Source organism: Sander lucioperca, chromosome 9 (genome assembly GCF_008315115.2).
Source record: "Sander lucioperca isolate FBNREF2018 chromosome 9, SLUC_FBN_1.2, whole genome shotgun sequence".
NCBI lineage: Eukaryota > Metazoa > Chordata > Actinopteri > Perciformes > Percidae > Sander > Sander lucioperca.
The window spans coordinates 24,377,457-24,398,122 of NC_050181.1; the positions used below are offsets into that span (position 1 = coordinate 24,377,457).

The 20,666-nt window shown below is 41.4% G+C and overlaps 1 protein-coding gene across 2 annotated transcripts in view; it reads left to right on the forward strand.

The window, feature by feature from the left end:
- Positions 1-20,666, forward strand: part of vipr2 (vasoactive intestinal peptide receptor 2) — a 68,591-nt gene that overhangs the window by 23,095 nt on the left and 24,830 nt on the right. The window contains exons 1-2 of one of the 2 annotated variants that reach the window (XM_031291038.2): positions 907-1,026; positions 7,370-7,475. In XM_031291038.2, coding sequence (XP_031146898.1) covers positions 922-1,026; positions 7,370-7,475 — 211 coding nt within the window. In that variant the 5' untranslated portion in view covers positions 907-921. Of the gene's footprint in view, positions 1-906; positions 1,027-7,369; positions 7,476-20,666 lie in introns of those variants that run through there. The other variant, XM_031291039.2, reaches the window with a different exon arrangement.

A 20,666-nucleotide genomic window follows, 5' to 3' on the forward strand; every position in this document is an offset into this window, starting at 1 on the left:
CTTAAATCTGACTCATGAGTCTTTGCTGTCACCAGTCTTCCACACAAGCCCTCCTCATCCTCCTTGACATCGTCATCACTGACTGTGATGTAGCGTCTACTGAAGTGAAATGTTTCAACGATGAGGCTGAGATACAAACTAGAGGTCAAGCGTGAAATCTTGTCACGGGGGGAAAAAAAACCTTTTAACTCTTTCTCCACTATTATTCATAACATGACACTATTCCGAATGTGATAGAGGTCATGTAAACGAATGTAGCATTTTCTGATTAAGACATGTGGGATATTCCGGTATTATTCGGGTTTTAGAAGCATTCTTTGGACATGTATATAGCGCATTCGGAATATGCGTCTCAATGTGGGTTTTTACCGCAGTTTACGCACAGTTTACAGCCTCTTGGCTGTTTACGGCTTACGGTCAGCTCTGTGCGTTGCTATGGTTGCTGTACACAACCATGTCCTCCGGGTCCCGGTGACCCGGAGGACAAATCAAAGGTTAATACAGCACCTTAGTGCTTTTTTGTACAGCATTTTGGTCAGCTTAAGCTGTGTTTAAATGTGCTCTAGAAATAAACTTTACTTACTAACTTTACAAGAGACAGGGTTTAGAGAACCAACACAAGGGTTAAGATATAATGTGCTTGTTTTCATATAATCTGTAAAATGGCCTATAGTGGTATCTATGCAGAGAGGATGCCACTGTTAATCTGCTGCAAAAAGGTCTAGACAGGATTTTGTGTGTGTGTGTGTGTGTGTGTGGAATGAGACGTTGTAGGTGTAACTAATTGCATTAATTGGTGCTTTGCAATAATTGCTGGAACAGAGTTGTGATTAACTTTTATTTATTACACCTGTGCTTTTCCTGCTGTGACACTTAGAAAGCCATGTCTGCACTCCATACAACACACTAATTATAAACAGTATGAACTTTATGATACTCTTTACAAGACAAATACGCTGTAGTTTCACAAGTAGGAGGATGGGATTTCCAACTTTTCAAACATTGCTGGAATGCAGCAGGCATCTGGTGAGTGTCTACTGCTTCTTGGACTTTCTTGTACTTTATTTTCTTTGGTCTGGACTACAGATCTTACACTTAAAGTTCGCAGAGGCTCAGCAGGCCTAATACTGCCCCAATGCTTGTTCCTCGGTCAACTTCTGCTGTAATATTTAATCCAGTCAACGGTAAACTCAGGGCAACGCAATCTTTCCCCCAAAGCTCATTTGATAGCGGCCAGCAGCCACTGGTGCGCATCACTGCTGAGTGAAGCAGCAGCAGGAAAACACATGAGGAAAGAAGTGGAAAAGACTTATTCATTAGCATTTCTAAGGCTCAGACATGAACTGACATGAACATTTTTTTGATTTATTTATTTTGTTCTCTACTGTATTTATAAAGAACCTTTTATTGCGTTTTTATCAAAGTTTAGAAAGACATGTAAGTTGCACAACGCTCTTGACGACCTTACATTTCTTAAACGGGTTTCATGCTTCTTGCGGTCAGGGTGGTGTGGACGGCATGAATGGTGGCCGCGAACCGTCTGGTCATTCATAGTGACTGCTGTCCGAGCAGCTCCATGAACGGGCTTCTTCTCTTCTGCAGCCAATCACTGCAGCGCGGTGTCCGCGTTATTACAAAATCTTGGAGGTGCTTGGCTCAGTTCGGCGCGCAGACCCTTCGCACACAGGCGCCATGGCTTTAAACTCTGTAGGACAACACACATGGTCACCAGCATTCAATGAGTGTAAACTGGGAGTTTTATACTCTAAACATAAAAACTGTCACAGAAAGGTTCCCTTTCTCTTCAGAAGGACTTTGTTTTCAACATTATCTGACAGAGAACATGTAGAACGTGAAATACTAGAATTGGCTGAGGCAGCAACCCTGGACTGTGATTAATATGTACACACACACACACACACACACACACACACACACACGTATGTCACAGGTGTGGGAATGAGAACTGTAAAATGTCTGACTACAAACACTGAAGAGGAAAAAAAAGATGAATGGAAAACAAAGTAAAGACAGTTGGTAGAAGCCACTTAGTGTGTGTGTGTGTGTGTGTGTGTGTGTGTGCTCTTCCATCCAGCTATCAAATAAATCTTCATTCACATGTAAATAAATGTCAGTTTTTTGGCTGCTGTAACCCTCGGTCTGGTGAATAACGTGTCTGTGAGCTGAACAATCCTCTACTGGGAAAATGCTCCTGTGAAAACTAAGTCATGCATTTTACAGTTTCTGGGTTGTCTGGGAGATGATAGATTTTTTTAACTGAGCGGACGAATGGATGGAAACGTGTGAGAGACCTGCTCCACATTCAAATATATTGTTATATAAATGCTTTTCAAACAGCAGTTTTATGTAACCTGACCTGACTAAAAAACAGTGTATCTCCCTCCAGGCTGTTGCAGTAAGTGTTGGCTTTTAGTCATCTTGCCTGATGGAATTTCACGAAATTCTGCTACTCTTTACCAAACACTTTCAGATTCAGGGCCAGATGTACATACATTTGCAAATGTAGCGTTATCAGCGCCATGGCCAACCCCCAGAAAGCGCACGCTGTGATACTTCAGTTTACGTTGTATTTACCAAACTTGCAGTTCATCGGGTAATCGGCGCCTTTCTCCACCCACTGTACCGTAAATTGCGCTATAGCAAAGTGTTAAGTTCTTGTGCTATGATACAGCTGAGTGCAGACTGCGATATTCCCACTGCTGATGCTATGACTGTTTGAAATGATCCTGATGCCAATATTTGTAATGTAGCGAGGAGTTTAACAACTGCAGGAGTGGAATGTGAACGCTGAGTCAGAGATTCAATGTCATCTTTGATTTCTTCCAGTAACTGTAATATTGCACGGCTGCTTAATCTGTAACGCTTAATGATTCCGTGTTCACTCAACTGAAAAAGTGTGATCCTTGTGGCAAAAATCCTTTCAGCTCGTCTCCTTGGCCTGTGTCTTCGTCTTGCTCGGATTACTGCTGCCATTTCACCAGGAGGCATATGCCAGGAAACCCTCATGCTGCTGGTTTATACCTGCTTTTAAGAGGCAGAGAATTTTCACCGCAAAATAGAAGCACGCTGTCACGGGCAGCTTTTGTACATACCGCGGAATACATAATTAGGCGCACTTCACGCTTCCCCTCCCATCTCTTTATGGGAAACTCCCACTTTCCCCTTCACCCTCCCGTGAATGCATATGCGTGACAAAAGCACAATTTGCTATTTTCAGTTCCCGCAACAGGCAGTCTGCGCTATAACCTCAGTGCGGCCTGTTTGTACATACCTCGCCATGCTTTTACGCGCACGTTGCGAAACAAATACGCGTGAAGTGGGCGCAAAAGCGTTAGTACATCTGGCCCTCTGTGTGAGCTGCGTTCAGCTCAGTTAATTTGGTTTGGCAGGTGACTGTCGGAGGATGTCTGGGCACAACGTTCTTGCCAAAGCTGAATCCTAATCTGTTATTCGCATTTAGGATAAATACTTGATGTTGGTGTTGTTGGTGATGCACCAAAATTCTGTTCAGCTGCCACTTCTGGCTGCTGGTTTTATGCCATGTCTGTGTACATGTTGGAATGTGTGTGTTGTCTTGATGACAGGCAGACTCGCCTCATGCCAGGGGATAAAGGGCCTCAGTCTGTGTGGGAGGATTTGGGAGAGTGATTGGCAGGAGGGGAATCTGTCCACTGGGAGCTATTTCAAATACTGCTGATCTAATTATTGGCGGGGATCCACAATTTGAGTTACTAAAGAAGTGGCTGATATAGTTTGATTTAAAGCTACAAGTCCTCTTCATACGTAACTTACAAAAACCTACTTCTTGATCTGCCACCTCCTATGGTTAATACTGTCTCTCTAAATCCAGAGATGTATAAAAGTGTGCTGCAGGAAATGCGTTAATCCTGCTGGTGTTTACATGGTTGTGGTCTCTGTGGCATCTAAATATTCCTCATGTGCCACTGACGTAACCAGACTGCAGTGTTTACATGAGTCTGTGTTACTGCTGATCACACAGGCTTACTTTTCAGGCTTATACACACACACACACACACACACACACACACACACACACACACACACACACACACACACACACACACACACACACACACACACACACACACATGCTGATGATGTTAATATTGAAACGTGGAGGAGGTTTTGCTGAGTCTCAGTGTGTTCTCTGCAGGATTTATGTGGCTCACACACTATTAGTTCATCTGCTTCTCCTGGTTTAAAACACACACACACACACACACTGGTTTAAGCAGCTTATCTTGACCATGTATTCATCTATCAATCATAACCTTGACTTTCCTCCTGTGTATCAGCTTGAAATACCCCCCCCCCCCCCCCCCCACCACCAGTTATCTTTCAGAATACTTATACTATTATCGCAACCATGTGGTACAATTTCACAACTCTTAGTACCAAACTCCAAACTCATCACACTTGTAACACAGCCAGTCTTTCATTAATATTAATTGTAAACATCTCTCACCACACCATTCCAAATATACATAATGATATCTTTTCAGTTTAGTCGTTTTAACTACCAGTGAATCCAATAACAAACAATGCAAGATACATGTTTTAAATCACTGTTGGAAGTGCTGAGAGTAATATACTACAGTAGTGTAAAAGACAAATTACAGTTTTCACATTAGGCAATACACTTACATTACCCAACATTTACAGAATCTTATCTTTTAATTATCATTTCTATAATATATATCCTGTGTAATCAAGTTGTTGTTTTTAACAACATACAATAAGCAACATGAACAGTGACCAAACGGTTCAGTGATGAACCATTAAGAGCAGTTGGATTAAATGTTGGTGAAATGTATTTCTGCAAATCAGAAGAGAAGCATATCAAAAGTATTGTAACGTTTTATTCCTTTCAGTCCGTGTTTGTGTTGGCCTACTATTTTCTTTTCCCTTGTCCCCCTGTACTTGTGTAATGCGTCCTTGGGTTTCATGAAATGCACTATATAAATTATGACTACGTTGGTTGCTACAACAATCTCTTAATGCTTTGGCTCGTGACACAGTGACAGTGATACCCGGTTTAGCTCACGATACATCCAGGCTAAGTTACCGTATGCAACACTTGAAATGCAACGATGCATCTGTAACTTATTCTCTTACTTACTACTTACTTATTAAGTGAATGATTTTCTGTCTGAGCAAAACATTCATCGCAACTATATGACCTCCCGGTAAGTTACCCGCTGTTACCCACTGTAGATTACTGAGTTAGCGTTACCGGCGGTATCACTAACTCAGTAATCTACAGTGGGCAATAATTAAAGCACCGTAAAGAAAATACCTTTTACGACAGCAGGTGTGGTAAAAACACTACTGCTTTTGTCCAAAGCGGCCGCTGGAATCAACACAAACTGTATAGCCACTTTGAATTAAGGAAAAAACTATTTACAATTTGCTGTAAAGTCTTGGTGGTTTGAAGGAGTATTGCTGTTTGACGTTTAGTTGCGGTCTCCTGCACTCTGATTAGGAGAACATTTCTGATTCTTGTTGTACCGCCTGTATGGTTTTATAGTTGGCAGATTTTGCACACAAAATCTCACTGACATTCATGCATGAAATGTAGTTTAACTTGGTAGCGTTAATGAGGTTTAATGAAGGCCTCTTTGTTTCAGTACATATGATCCTAATAATGAAGTCTTAAAGGGTAACTACTGTTTTTTTTTTTCTCAACCTTTTTTCCTATGTTTTGTGTCTAAGTGACTGATGGGAACAACAATCTTTGACATTGGTCCAGTATTAAGTGAGATCGCTGTAGTCGGCAGTGGTGAAACAAGCTACAATGTCAATTATCCAGCTTGCATTTAGCTTCACAAAAGTGCTTGGTTTGCCACTGACAGGCTCCGATTATTATTCTAAGTGTCTGATTTATCCTAAGATACAAAAAAACTCCAAATCAAACAGCCGATGAGGCACCGAAGAAGTGAATCTTACTCGGGGAATAAAAACGTTCATTGTCCAGGCAAGGATGGCGTTTTTGTGAGGTTAATTTAATCATTTTTGGCAAGCAAACAATTCAAGGAAAGAACACTGGGTCTCATTCACCAAAACATTCTTCAGAACAAATGTGTTCTTAAACCCCACTTACGCAGTTTTCACAAAGATTCTGGCATTCACCAATGTTTTCTTATTTGGGATTTGTTCTTGGGTAGGAACAGAATCTACGCACACTCAAGAGCACTCTTACACTCTACACAATTTAGAGCTGACATGTTTGCACAGAACAAGTAGCTATACCGTTTTCATCCGTTCGAATTTACATTTCTCTCCATTTTGTAACTAATTATTTTCATTATTTTACACATAATTATACATTTGTTTTAATAAATACACACAAGTGCTCATTTGTAAAGCACTTTGAATTGCCATTGTGTATGAGTTGTGCTAGGCCTATATAAATAAACTTGCCTTGCTTTGCCTTCAATTCACATCAATTATGTTAATGGGGAACCCTGCCATCCAATAATAAGTGATTCATCACGCTATTTATACGTCAAGAGTATCTTCTATGTTTTGAAATAAAAAAATTTTGCCTCAGATTTCAGATCAAACAATTTCTTTTCTGCTTCATCGGTTCTGTGCACTTCTCTGGATACAGCGTTCACTGCATGAGTAATTGCGTTCCTTGCATCAGTTTTGATCAGACGTCAACTTTTCTTAAGAACTTTCTTAAGAAGATATTTAAGAGACAACTTAAGAAGATATTGGTAAATGAGGCCCAATGGGTCTCTCTCTTGCCCTGGTATAAAACTTGGTACTATCCCTCCATATATGTAAACTTCACTTGGTGACTCAGGCTGCCTCGTACCTTCAAAATAAAAAGTACTAACCGATACTTAAAGGAACTAAAGTAATTATACTGATTTCATCAAACTTACTCAGCTGTATAACTTAAACAAAACAACAAATAGCTTCAACATTTACCACAAAAACACGCAAGTACCCATCGACACACAAGCTAAAAATCCTGCAGCCGTGTTTTTTCAGGACTGTGGTGAAAATTCTGGGCATTGAATCCTGATCCTTAGCTCATCAGTACAGTATGTTAATATTACTAATAATAAATATGTTTTTGAAATAGATTCAATCTGTGTTTTTTGCTTCTTTAAAGGTTGCGTGAGATCATTTACTGATTGAAATGGACAGCAATTATTTCCTTCCACCAGTTGGGTCAAATCCACACTGCTATTATAATAATTTGTCTTTCAGAGTTTAAGATCCTTCTGAAATGTTGTCACTATATTTAAGGATGATATCAGCATGAAACCTGGCTTTGTGCAGATTGAACTGGAAACTTGTTCCTCTTCCTCTACAGGTTGACGGACGGCATCCAACCTGTAACTTCCTGTTGGAGGTGGAGAGAGACCAGGCGGAGTGTCTGAGGCAGCTGAGGGAGGAGGACACTGCCGGCAGCCATAAAGGTCACAATCTTTGACAAACATTCGCTAAACTACAGTTAAACCAAACTTCAATTCATCTAGAAACAAAGAAAGAACTTTCTGGATCTTAAAACGGAAAACATGGAGCACAAGTCTCAAGTCTGCCGACTGAAAGCTGATGTCATGTATACATACAGTTTGTACAAAGTACATGTATTCATACCTCTGCCATGTGAAGACATGAGCAGCTTACATGTCCAAGTTTAATCCTGTCCTGGACTAAATCTGGATATGAGACGCACCTGATTTGACCGCTGGAGTTTACTAATCAGATTATATCTCATTTCAGATCAGAAAACTCTTTTTGAGTCTCTTTTTTTAAACCGTTTTAAGATTCCATTTGGCAAAATGGGGTCATGGCTTTTATCTACAAAGCCTTTAAAGTCATTTGAAAGGGAATTTAAAGTGCCCATATTATGAAAACATCACTTTTTCTGGGATTTGGGGTGTTATTTTGTGTCTCTGGTGCTTCCACACATATACAAACTTTGAAAAAAAACCATCCATGCTGTTTAGAGTGAGATACGGTTTCTGAATGTGTCCTGCCTTCAGTCTCCGGGTGAGCTGATCAAAATCTGCACGGCTTTCTACGTAACTAGCCGAGACGAGGGGCCTAGGGGGCTAACCGTTAGCATGCTAGCTCGTTCTCAATGGCAAAACACTGCTACAACACACACAAATTCACCCTAATCTACAAAATGTATCAAACTACTTACAAGTCCCTTTTCCGCAGGTATTCCACACAAATTTGGAAGTGCGCCCTTATTTAGAAGAAGTCTCCCGGCTAATCCTGCCTTGTACAGGCTGAACTTGCAGAAACAGCTAGCTAGGTCATGGAATCATACTCTGCTTCTGACTGGCTAGTAGTCCTTACCTAGGTACTGTCAGGGCACGCCCTCATACTCTGCTTCTGACTGGCTAGTAGTCCTTACCTAGGTACTGTCAGGGCACGCCCTCATACTCTGCTTCTGACTGGCTAGTAGTCCTTACCTAGGTACTGTCAGGGCACGCCCTCATACTCTGCTTCTGACTGGCTAGTAGTCCTTACCTAGCTACTGCGCATGTGCGACTGACAACAAAGATGTTACAGCAGTGAGAGGTCTCACTCTGTAGCTAAAACAGAGAGCTCAACACACAGGGTGAAAAGAGGAGCTGCAGCAATGTGCAGTACAACAAAAATATGGTGTTTTTTGAAAATGAAACCATGTAAACCTATTCTGGTACAACCTCTAAATACAATTATGAACCTGAAAATGAGAATAATATGTCCACTTTAACAGGTGTTCCTTTTAACTTAACTGTTGTCATAGTTGAGTTTTACTATAGTCAAAATGGTTCTTGCTTCTTAATTTAAAATCAAAACCTTTATTTATATGACAAGAAAACTTTATCCTGACGGAAATTGTTGTGCAGCAGTTGTACTGTGAAAGCAACTGTGAACGTTGAGCAAACTTTCCCTTTGCCTCCTTTAAAGCTTTATTTATTTTACCTTTTATTTATTCAGGGAATGTTCACTGAGAGGCAGCCTCTCTTTTGGAGGAATGCCCTGATCACATTCACACAGTAACACATTCATACCTGGAAGCTGCCCAGTACAACCACAGTCTGATCTGCTGGCCACTGAGGTTGGAGGTTAAGGGCCTGGCTCAAGGGCACCTCAGTGGTGGTAAATGAGGGAGGGACAAGCAGTGCTCTTTCACTTTCCCCACCCAGATTTCTTTATCCTGTTGGTCTGGGGATTGAACCGACGACCTCCAGGTCACAAGCTCTCTTCTCTAACCTTTAGGCCACCACTGCATCTATCTGCATTTATCTACCTCTAAAATGCACATGCAATAATGTCATGTACATACTCTAAAGCCCCTTTTCACACAGCCTGTTCAAGACTGGAATGTTGTGCCGTTATTCCGCCTCGCCGTTCTGTATAAAAGGTAGAAATACAGAATGGGGGAACAGAGTTGTTCCACCGTTAAGCTGGCAGCAAAGGTAGAAACAGAGCTGAATCAAGGTTTGTGTAAAACTTGCATTGCGGAACTACACACTTAACATCATCGACACGCTGACTCTCTTTTGCGTTTGTAATGCCAGCTTGCTATCTGATATCAGACACTGGGGCTGCATTATTCTGGCGTCTTTTGGTTTAGTGTTAAAAAGCAAAGCCTGCATAATGGCGGATCTTCTTTACGGCAGTGTTACAAAATCTCTGTTAACGAGGCAAGTCTCTAATTGGGGCTCTTATTTCTGAAGTGAGAGGCCCATGGAAAACACATTCATTCTATTATTATTTTTATCTGTGACTGTGTGATGTGAGCTCTGGGCACTGACTCCCCCCTCCACCCCCACCCCGGCTGTGTTAATTAAATACACAAAGTAAAGCAAATAATAACATGGCTCTAATTATCTGTGGGTAATAAAGTACTGAGGCGAGCAGTTTTTCTCAGAGTTTTTTCATTTATCTGGTCGAGGCTCTCAGGATTCCGTCTGACGCTGCAGCCCCGGTGACAAACCACTTTACATGTCACTGGCTCAGCCCCAGTGGGAATCAAACTGACAACCCCACAGTGTCTGTGCCTTGTTATACACACCCAGCAGCACACTGGGATCGGGTTTAGACTCAGGTTTCTACCAAAGCGGTTAAAGTGTTTTGCGGTAAGTCAGGATCAGTGGTGTAGTGTAATGTATTGTGGTGGGTATACTGTACTGTATATAAATACATTGGCCTATATATGGCCAGAATCTGCCTTTGGGGGAAGGGCGCATATCATAGTTGGGGGTCTGACTTAATTTCCTGCATTCATATAACTTTTATTCACCAATTTATGGTGGAAATACCTTTTATTTATGCGAAGAAGAAAAACGCATAACAATTCAAAATATATCAAAAATATAATGGAAAGTATGTTGTTGCATGTCATTGGGCATTTTTAAGAGGGTATATGGAAATCCTGGAGCTTTCTTAGTGGGTATACTGCGTATACCTGCGTATCACGTAGACTACACCACTGGTCGGGAGGAAGTGAGTTTCAAAGATCACTCTTGCAAACTCCAGAACGGCTGCTAAGTCAGAATCATAATCCGGTTTATTGCCAAGTAGGTTTTCACATACAAGGAATTTGCCTTGGTGTGTTGGTGCATAACAATAATCACAGCAGAGAAACATAAATATAGATATAATCAGGGCATGAAATTGGCACCTGCCAAATGCGGGTAACTTTTGTGATTGGCGGGTGAAACTGTCAATCTACCTGCCACGTTGGCGGGTAGCCAATGAGAATTGAGTGATTCAGACACCTAACTATCAGTAAGCAGGGTACGCCGTTGCTTACGGGCCTGGTCCAATCAGGGGCCCGCATCACTGGAAGACACTGATTGACAGCCGGGGCCCCCTATCGCATTTTCATTATTCACACAATCCCAGCAGTCCCACGTGCAGCCACTGACCAAGCGGGAGTGAGAACGGGTAAAGTTAATTTCCTAGTTTCTGATATGAAGATGAGATGTGTGTGACTCGAACATCTCACATTTACCAACAAAACGTACAGCGAAAGACCGTGCGAAACATTTCAGACCGTCCTGCCAACATGTATACATTTTAACATCAATGTACGCTGTAACGATTTTTCACTCTAAAGTCAGCGCTGCTGTTTCAATCGGTCGGCTCTCTGCAGCGGGCGCGGCTGCTCCGTTTCCCCCGCGACTGACGCGCACACACAATCACACACAAACGCACACGGAAACACAAACATACACACACACACACACACACACACACACATTCACAATCGCACACACGCACAGACACACACACACACACAATCACACACAAACGCACACGATGGATGCAGGAAAAAATGCAGATGAGACGTACAGGATGACCTAAATTGAGGACAGCTACTCTCGTTATTGTAAGTGCAATGATAAGTTAAAGTCCAATAAGTACTTTATTAAACCGTATGAATGTGTGTCCCAGGCCAGGATAGGAAATGAACTAACAATGTAAAGATCAACAAGCCACTGACAATGACAGATATGTTCATATTTGATTCATTCAATAAATTCTTATTTTGTGTCTTAAATCCACCAACCTTTTTCATATTTTACCAACATTTGCAGCATCCTGAGCCTTTTTGGTAAGGTTACTAGGAAATCTCAGCCCAGAGTAATGAATTAATAGTAATAAGTATTATTCTCCCCAAAACAAGTTTCCTTTTTATTTATTTTTTTATTTTTAAGAACTATACAAAAAAACATTCATGTGTTATGGTGTGCATTCACCAGTGTTTTGTTGTTGTTGTGGTGCGCGTAGGCTACTCCTGATTTTGTCAGTCATCTCATCTCTTATATGCAGTGGCGTAACGAGCCAACACCGGCCCCTATGCAGGATTATCAAGGCGGGCCCCCCTACTACAGCACGTGATGACGCCGCAATGTCCACGAGTAGGCTACCATCAGTAGGACAGGACAGGATCATAGAGTCACAGCAATTCCTGTTTTTCACCTTTATGACAAAAAAAAACTGTCTGGTAAAAAGTCCCTGTGGCAGGTGGATTTAAAAATCAGTGGCTGGTGGTCAAAAAAGTTAACTTCATGCCCTGGATATAATTTACAACAAAAATACCAACGCATTCTCTTAAAGGACAATTCCGGCGCAAAATGAACCTAGGGGTTAATAACGTATGTGTACCTAGTCAACTGGGACATGTTTTCATGCAAATCGAATGTGTATTTAGCTTGAAACAAGCTAGCGCGAACCGGTTATTAGCGGCTAACGCTAGCTTTCGGTCCACTGGTAGAGTAAAAATAAATCGCTATTTTATACCACTAACAAGGCTCAAAATAGCACCACACTTCAATGGTAGCATAATGAGGGTCCCTACATGTAAACCGAAGCATTGAGAACTTTAAGTGTACAGACAATTTATTAAAAAGATAGTTTATAAAGACAGTAGCGTTCATGTTTACATGCGGGCGCCATCTTGGAAAACAGTCATGAGCAGTCGAACGACGCCGTGTAACCAGTGACCAGTAACATAGCTCAAACACAGCGTTCGTGATTGTCCTTTAAATGAGCCGGGTAAAGAGCACTGTGAGGTGCCCGTTGTTTTAGCAGCCGTTGCATTTGAGTTTAGCCGGCAAAAGTTGATCGTCATGTGACGGCGACAGTTAAGATTAAGATTAGCCTTTGTGTTCCCTTAAATCCAGGGACACAAACGCATTTCCTGGGTGAACTCTTGTGTTTTCCCTGGGATATGAACTCCGCTCCCCTGCTTGAAAGCGGCATCCAAAAATACTACAAAACTATAAGAAAAAAGTATGTACAACGCATTTGTTTCAAAATGAAAGCTGTACAGGAATGTGCAAAAGTTCACAGTATGAAGTTTAGAGAATATGTGCAATGTCAAGAGATAATAGTCCAAAAGATGTACGTTAATGTACACATAGAGACAGATGTGGCGGCTTCATGTTAATGTCACAGTCAGGAATGAATCTTGAAACTAAATTTTTAAGGAATGTCCAGAAAAAATTAAAATATGAACATTTCCATAAACTCCATCTGCTGATTAGGATCATTTGACATACAAATGAGCAGGGCTGCACAGAATCTGCAGACGCAGTATTCTGCAGAATTCAGAGAGAGAGAGAGAGAGAGAGAGAGAGAGAGATCTCACTGGTTTCCCACCACTGAACACCAGCCAGGTAACTGCCACAGATGCTGGGGAAGTCCGTCATATGATATATAAAATTTGGGATGTAATGAAATAAAAAAATGGAGTTTGTATGCCAAAGTTGCATGCAAATGTTTGATGAACTACATAAAACGGCTGAAAAAAGTCCGTTTGTTTAACTGACTGCATGAAATCCAAGTAGGGCGACGCTGGAAAAGGGCACAGTCAGTCCTCAAGTCAGCCTTCACTTTGTAGTAAATAAAGAATTGAAAGGAGAGGATTTCCCTCCAGATGTGTGCTGCTGTGCATTTGTTGCCTCTGATGTGTTTCTGTGAAAGCGAACAGAGAGAGGATGGATCACTTAACGGGTAGATGGACAGTTCTTCATGCACTGATGAGTTTGTATCTGCATTTTTTTTACCCCAAAGACATCTGTTCTCATACTCTGTCCCCTCTCCCCCTCTTCTGTCCTCTCTTGCCCTCTCAGTGTCTGTTATTTCCTCCCTTCTTTTTTCAAACCCCCTTCTTTGCTTCTTTCTTTTCCTCTCTTTGTGTTCCTGTCTCTTGGCTTGTCTTTTATTCTCCCTTTCTTTGGTTTTCCCCTCATGTTCTTTCCCTCTTTTTAGAACGGCACTTCCACTCACTCTCCTTCTCTGTGTAGTCAGCGTTAGGTCAGTCCATTTACAATGCGGTCGAGACCAGAATAAGCTTCAGTTCCTACATTAGAAACAAAGGTCAAAGCAATTTTACATCAGATGGAAGAAATGATCTTGTGTCCTTAGGCTTTTACATTTCTGACGTGCAGGTACAGTACCGCAGGGACAAAGGAAAGTTGGCGTGAAGGTCAGAGAAAGAAGTATCAGAGGGAAGAAAGGAAGAAGAGAATAAATTAAAGCACGTACAGGACAAACAGCAAGTAATGAAGGAAAAAAGAGAACGGACGAATAAAATGATAAAGGAAGAAAGCTAGCAAAGTAGAAAAGGGATAAATGTCCATAAATCCATTAGAATAGATAAAAGGCGTCATGTCTTTTAACTTTCGGTCTTGCCCATAGTGATCAGAACGTTGTTTGTACATGTATGTATGGTTACAGGAAAGTAGCTGACTTTCCATGGTGTAGGTTCGTCAAAAAGTAAAGAGATACGGGAAAGAAATTCCAGTTGTAGCCCAAAACTAGTTAACTGACTCCCTGGCAAGATTATACTTACCTTACCTACCTATGCCGTGTTCAATTTACCTCGGAACTTGGAAGCCGCAACTGGGAATGACGTCATACCCGAGTTGAATGCGTTCTATTTAAAAGTCGGATTTTCATTGTTTTCATTAGCTCTAGCCCGGTTAGCTATTGTTAGCAATACCAGTTGGTAACAACGCATTACGCATTACATTTTTTGTGCATGCAAACAACGTAACATGTCCACAGATAGAAGTTGGACATGCCTGTGTAAACGACTGATTTAGTGAGACACAAATAAGACATAAGTGCTTATAACTTTATGTTACTGCAGCTTTCACAACTGTTGATACAGGGGGCAGCCATGTTGGATTTTGAACTCGCGCTACTGCGAGGTTGTACGAGTTCCGAGCTCGTAAATACGAGGTCAGGGGGCGTGTTTACGACTTTGACCTCGTAAAAAACGAGTTGCGAGGTAAATAGAACGCGGCACTATACTTGATCACCCAAAGAATTGTGGGAACTGCAGTTCCAAAACATGTCAATCCCAAATAGAAAAGAGACAAGATCCATGAATATTTTGTTTGCACTATCAATACATTTTTTGTATCTGTCTATTTATAGACAATGTGTCGTGTATTACAAACCTTTGGAATTGTCTAAAAATAACATTGTTGTTATAGCATGTCTGGCTAAGACATTATTATAATCAAACCTTTATTTAACCAGCTAAGTCCCATTGAGATTACAAAATCTCTTTTCTAAGGGAGTCCTGGCCAAGATGCCCTCAATACGAAGATTTAAAGAAACATACACACAAACATTAAAAACATATAAAACAAACACATATACATACACATATACAGTATATTGATGGCACACAATACAGTGCTTTAAAAAAAGGCACACATCATCAGTAAGTAGTTAAATGGTAAGTAAAATTGATTTATAAAGCATTTTTCACAGATCAAATCACTGAGTGTTTCAGGGGCATAAAAAGAAAACACAAGAGTACATAATAAAACCCAATACACAAGCTAAGGAGGCAATTACATGCTCCAATTGAATTAGCCGCCAAACCCTTCACTACATTTTTAAATGCTCTAATTGGGATCAAACTGTAAAACTGTCTGCGCGTGGTTCCAGGCTGCAGAGCAGAGAACATAAAGGCCTGTTCTGCTCATTTCAGTGTGCACCTCAGGGATGGACAGTAAGAGGATGCCAATTGAGTACAAACCATAATTACCTTTTTATTTTTTTTGTGTGAGGTATACCCAAAAGATATGAGGGGAGCAGACCAAGTATTGGGCATGTAGTGACTCTGCCAAAAGCCTGTTAATAAAGTCAGTGGAACTGGAAATCAAAACATGATAAATAGGGCTGAAAGGATTAAAGCAAGGTTATCCCAGAGAGCAAGAGGCAACAGAGTGGAGGTTTCTATGTAGCTATGTGTCTGCCCTACCTCTGAATGTTGGCTGGAAAGCCGTTTTTGTCATTTGGAGGAAGAAGAAGATGAGATGTATTGTTTCTTGGTTTGTTTTGGCGTCCACCGTGGCAGCACAATCTCATGAACGACTTTGTATGATATCGTACAAAAACGTATGCACACCAATTCGTAGGATATCCTACAAAATAAGGCGACCGCCGGCTGGTCACATGACAGTTAAGTTTAGTGGTCTTCCCAGTTAAATTTAGCAGAGAAAAGTTTACTGTCACCATAAGGTGTTGGTCCTTGTAGGGGCTGTTGCAGTGTAGTTTAGTCGACAAAAGGTGACCATCTAGTTAAGATTGGAAAAAAGATTGTGGTTTGAATTAAGTAGTACTCCAAGGACACAAACACACATTTCCTGGGTGAAAATCTTGGGTTTTCCCTAGTACACGAAATCCACTCCCTGCCTTGAAAGTCCTGTGTTTAATGACCTACCCATCCACCCCGACCTCCGGCCTACATGGTCCAGAGCGCTCCTATACATCAGCAGTTACTGTGCTGCATACAGCAGTAAATACGTGGAATACATTAACACTACATTACTTTTAGTAGCTATATGAATGTTCATGAAAACAACCTGACTGTGGATGAAGATCTTTGCAAAACCTGAACAGAAAATGCTTTTTCATTTTTGAAGTTTGATCTCTGCAACACGGAGTGTATAGCTATCTGTCAGCATGTCGTGTAACCTGACAAAACAACAATCCGCCTCTCTTGATAATAAAATCATCAACTCAAACCCTGAAATGTGGGATGTGAATGTAATTGTCTGCAGTTTGTATTAGACCTGTTCGAGTCGTGATTCACTCGGATCTTTAACCCGAGTCTTTAAATTTACTCACGAATCGCGAGTCTCTAGTATCATTAACCCGGTTCAGTTGAGTCCTACAACAATTCAATCTAAAATGATAACATAACATATATATATATATAACATTAGCTACTACTATGCCTAGCCATCTTAGCTGCAAAAAGCTTTAAAACTTACAATTTCGTAGGCAACAACAACTCCACAAGTCAACTCAAGCAACTGAGTGAGCAGAGAGACAGTCCCGACCCGCAGAGTCAGAGCCAGAAGCTCGCAGACCATGGGATTCACTCGAGAACTCACGAGCCCTCTGTGACTCGTGAGTTGTCGGTGATTCAGTCGGTGAGTCAGTCAATCGCGGGAATCAGCCGGCTACGTTGTCATGAGTGGATCTGATTCAGGCGAGTGAAGTCTCTCTTTGAGCTCAGATTAAAGCAAATCCACAACAAAAGCCATTCTTTCACTTCTGAAATAACATACAATGTTCTGCACGTAGCCTAGCTAGGCCTACTGTAGGTTTGGTGTATAAATGTATGTTAAAATGCAATTAGGTCGAGCACAGCACACAGTCCAAAACATTACAAGCTCGCCTCGGCTCGCCTCGCAGACAACTCACAAGTTGTCGACAACTCACGAGTCCCCGATGACTCATGAGCAGTGTTGGGCAAGTTACTTCCAAAATGTAATACATTATAGATTACTAGTTACTGTCATTTGAGAGTAATTAGTTATATTACAATATTACTGTCTCTGAATTGTAATGCATTACACTACTTTTGCATTACTTTTGAGTTACTTTCACCAAAATAACAGGGGAAGTTTGATTTGGCAGCTAGCTTGTGAATTTCACCACCGGATCAATAAAGTCTCGTCTTTATCCACTTTAATACATCATAGATTATTCATATTTTGTATAATTAATATAAATATGCAAAGTAACTAAAGCTATACAAAATAGATAAGTAAAACGTATAATAGGCAAGTAGGAGAAAATGAAAATACTCAATTAAAAGTACGGCATTGTTGTAAAATGTTTGTTTATAGCACTTCAATAAGAAATTCATGTTGTTTAGGTTAAAACACTCTAAAGGAAATGTTCAATTATAGTGTGATTAAAACTCACTATTTACATTATTTATAGTACTTGATTTACAGCTGATTTGTGAAAAGGTAGCCTACACAACCTTATTTAACAGTAATTTAGTTTTACTGCGAACCGTCACAGGAAGTGCTTTTATTTTGAAGTAGGCTACACGGACGTTGTCTGTTGTGTAGCCTACTCTTGCTAGCTTACTGAGATGCAACATGTCCGTCAGGCTCAAGTTGTTCACTTTCTTGTTTGTAAAACTGCAACATATTGAACAGTAAATGGTCATAGTAAAAGACAAGCGCTTTTGGTCGTCTTTCGAAGCCATTCCACTACAGGCATAGTTACTCTCCACGGCTGATAAAAATGCAATGATATTTCCGTGTAGCAAGCCTCAACATTAATTCCTGACATGTTTATATCTGTCAGCCGCTGACGTACCGTCACCTGTTGGGACATACATGCTGTCCGTACCGTCTCTGGTTCTGGTTCTGGCCACGGGAACAGAAACAGGACAGCTCACTTCAACGCAGCGTAATAACTCCTGAAAATAATATCCTTCTCGCAAATGTATCTGTCTCTGCAGTCATCTCAACCATCGCATACAGCGACAGGGAAATAATACGGCTTTTTTTTTTCCTGTGAAGAAATGTGTTGGTGAATTCTTAAAGAAAACAATGCACCACTAAATGTTGTTAAAATGCGTTGTAACTCGCGTTACTGAGATTGTAACGAGTATAATATTACCGAAATTTAATTAGTAATGCGTTATATTACTGCGTTACAGCAAAAAGGAATACATTACTGTAATTGCGTTACTTTTGTAACGCGTTACTCCCAACACTGCTCATGAGTTGCCGATGACTCGTGAGTTCTCGCAGCCGGCTTCGTTGTCATGAGTGGATCTGATTCAGACGAGCGAGTGAAGTCTCTGCTCGAGCTCAGATTAAAGCAAATCCACAACAAAAGCCATTCTTTCACTTCTGAAATAACATAAAATGTTCTGCACGTAGCCTAGCTAGGCCTACTGTAGGTTTGGTGTATAAATGTAGTATGTTAAAATGCAATTAGGTCGAGCAGACAGTCCGAAACCTTGTAAGCTCGCCTCGCCGACAACTCAAGTTTTTTTCAAAAAACTTTATTATTCAGGTACAGATACACATACACATTGAAAACATTAAATGCATACTTACATACATGAAAAAGGGGCGCATGAAATTTACATTAAACAGGTTGTAAGTCATTGTAAATGTTCAGAGTCCGGATGGCATGGTCAGTCCTATTAAAGTTTCAAAATATAATTTCATGTCATTTTTAAATGAATATTCGGTTTTCTTTCAGACCATTTACATTCATGGATATAACGTTTTCCAAATAAAATTAAAAGATTCTAAATGAAAACATGGCATTTTATCCAAATCAAAAGCTCGCCTCGGATGTAGCATACAATACTGACTCAAGTGACTCGCACAACCCGAATCCTTAAAAGGAATCGAGTTTGCCAGGCCTAGTTTGTATTTTAGAATACAACATTTTAAACACTATAGGAGCCAAAAATTGAAGCTTCTTCTCACCTCCTCCGGTTGTGTTCTATTTTTCCTCAACACTAAGGGACTGTTCGTTATTTATTTAAGGGGCCACCGGAGGAGTTTTGGGACCTCTAACCTAAAAAGACTTGACCCTCCCCTCGCCAGTAATAATTTTTCTATGACCCTCCAAAATGATTTGAAAAAGAGGCATGACCCTCCCCTTATGTGCTAGTTTACATGTAGCAAAGAAGTACATATGCCATTTGATTTTTTTTTTATAGCCATGACATACACGAGTTAACCTCTGCATTCTCATCTTACGCATCCCACTCCTCTGTTATGGTGTGGTGGCCATTTCAGTAGATTTACTCACTAACATTGTTGTGGAAACACAATAAGCATGGAAACTAAATGCACACTTCATGCATTACTGCATTACTTCAAATACTAAGTTACTCCTCTAGTAAACTAGTATTCACATGAAATAAAACAAAAAATATATCCCATCCATCTTCTTCCGCTTATCCGGTAACGGGTCGCGGGGGTAGCAGCTCCAGCAGGGGACCCCAAACTTCCCTTTCCCGAGCCACATTAACCAGCTCCGACTGGGGGATCCCGAGGCGTTCCCAGGCCAGGTTGGAGATATAATCCCTCCACCTAGTCCTGGGTCTTCCCCGAGGCCTCCTCCCAGCTGGACGTGCCTGGAACACCTCCCTAGGGAGGCGCCCAGGGGGCATCCTTACCAGATGCCCGAACCACCTCAACTGGCTCCTTTCGACGCGAAGGAGCAGCGGCTCTACTCCGAGCTCCTCACGGATGACTGAGCTTCTCACCCTATCTCTAAGGGAGACGCCAGCCACCCTCCTGAGGAAACCCATTTCTGCCGCTTGTACCCTGGATCTCGTTCTTTCGGTCATGACCCAGCCTTCATGACCATAGGTGAGGGTAGGAACGAAAACTGACCGGTAGATTGAGAGCTTTGCCTTCTGGCTCAGCTCTCTTTTCGTCACAACGGTGCGATACATTGAGTGTAATATCGCACCCGCTGCGCCGATTCTCCGACCAATCTCCCGCTCCATTGTCCCCTCACTCGCGAACAAGACTCCAAGGTACTTGAACTCCTTCACTTGGGGTAAAGACTCATTCCCTACCTGGAGAAGGCACTCCATCGGTTTCCTGCTGAGAACCATGGCCTCAGATTTAGAGGTGCTGATCCTCATCCCAGCCGCTTCACACTCGGCTGCGAACCGATCCAGTGAGTGCTGAAGGTCACAGGCCGACGATGCCATCAGGACCACATCATCTGCAAAAAGCAGCGATGAGATCCCCAGCTCACCAAACTGCAACCCCTCTCCACCCCGACTACGCCTCGATATCCTGTCCATAAATACTACAAACAGGATTGGTGACAAAGCGCAG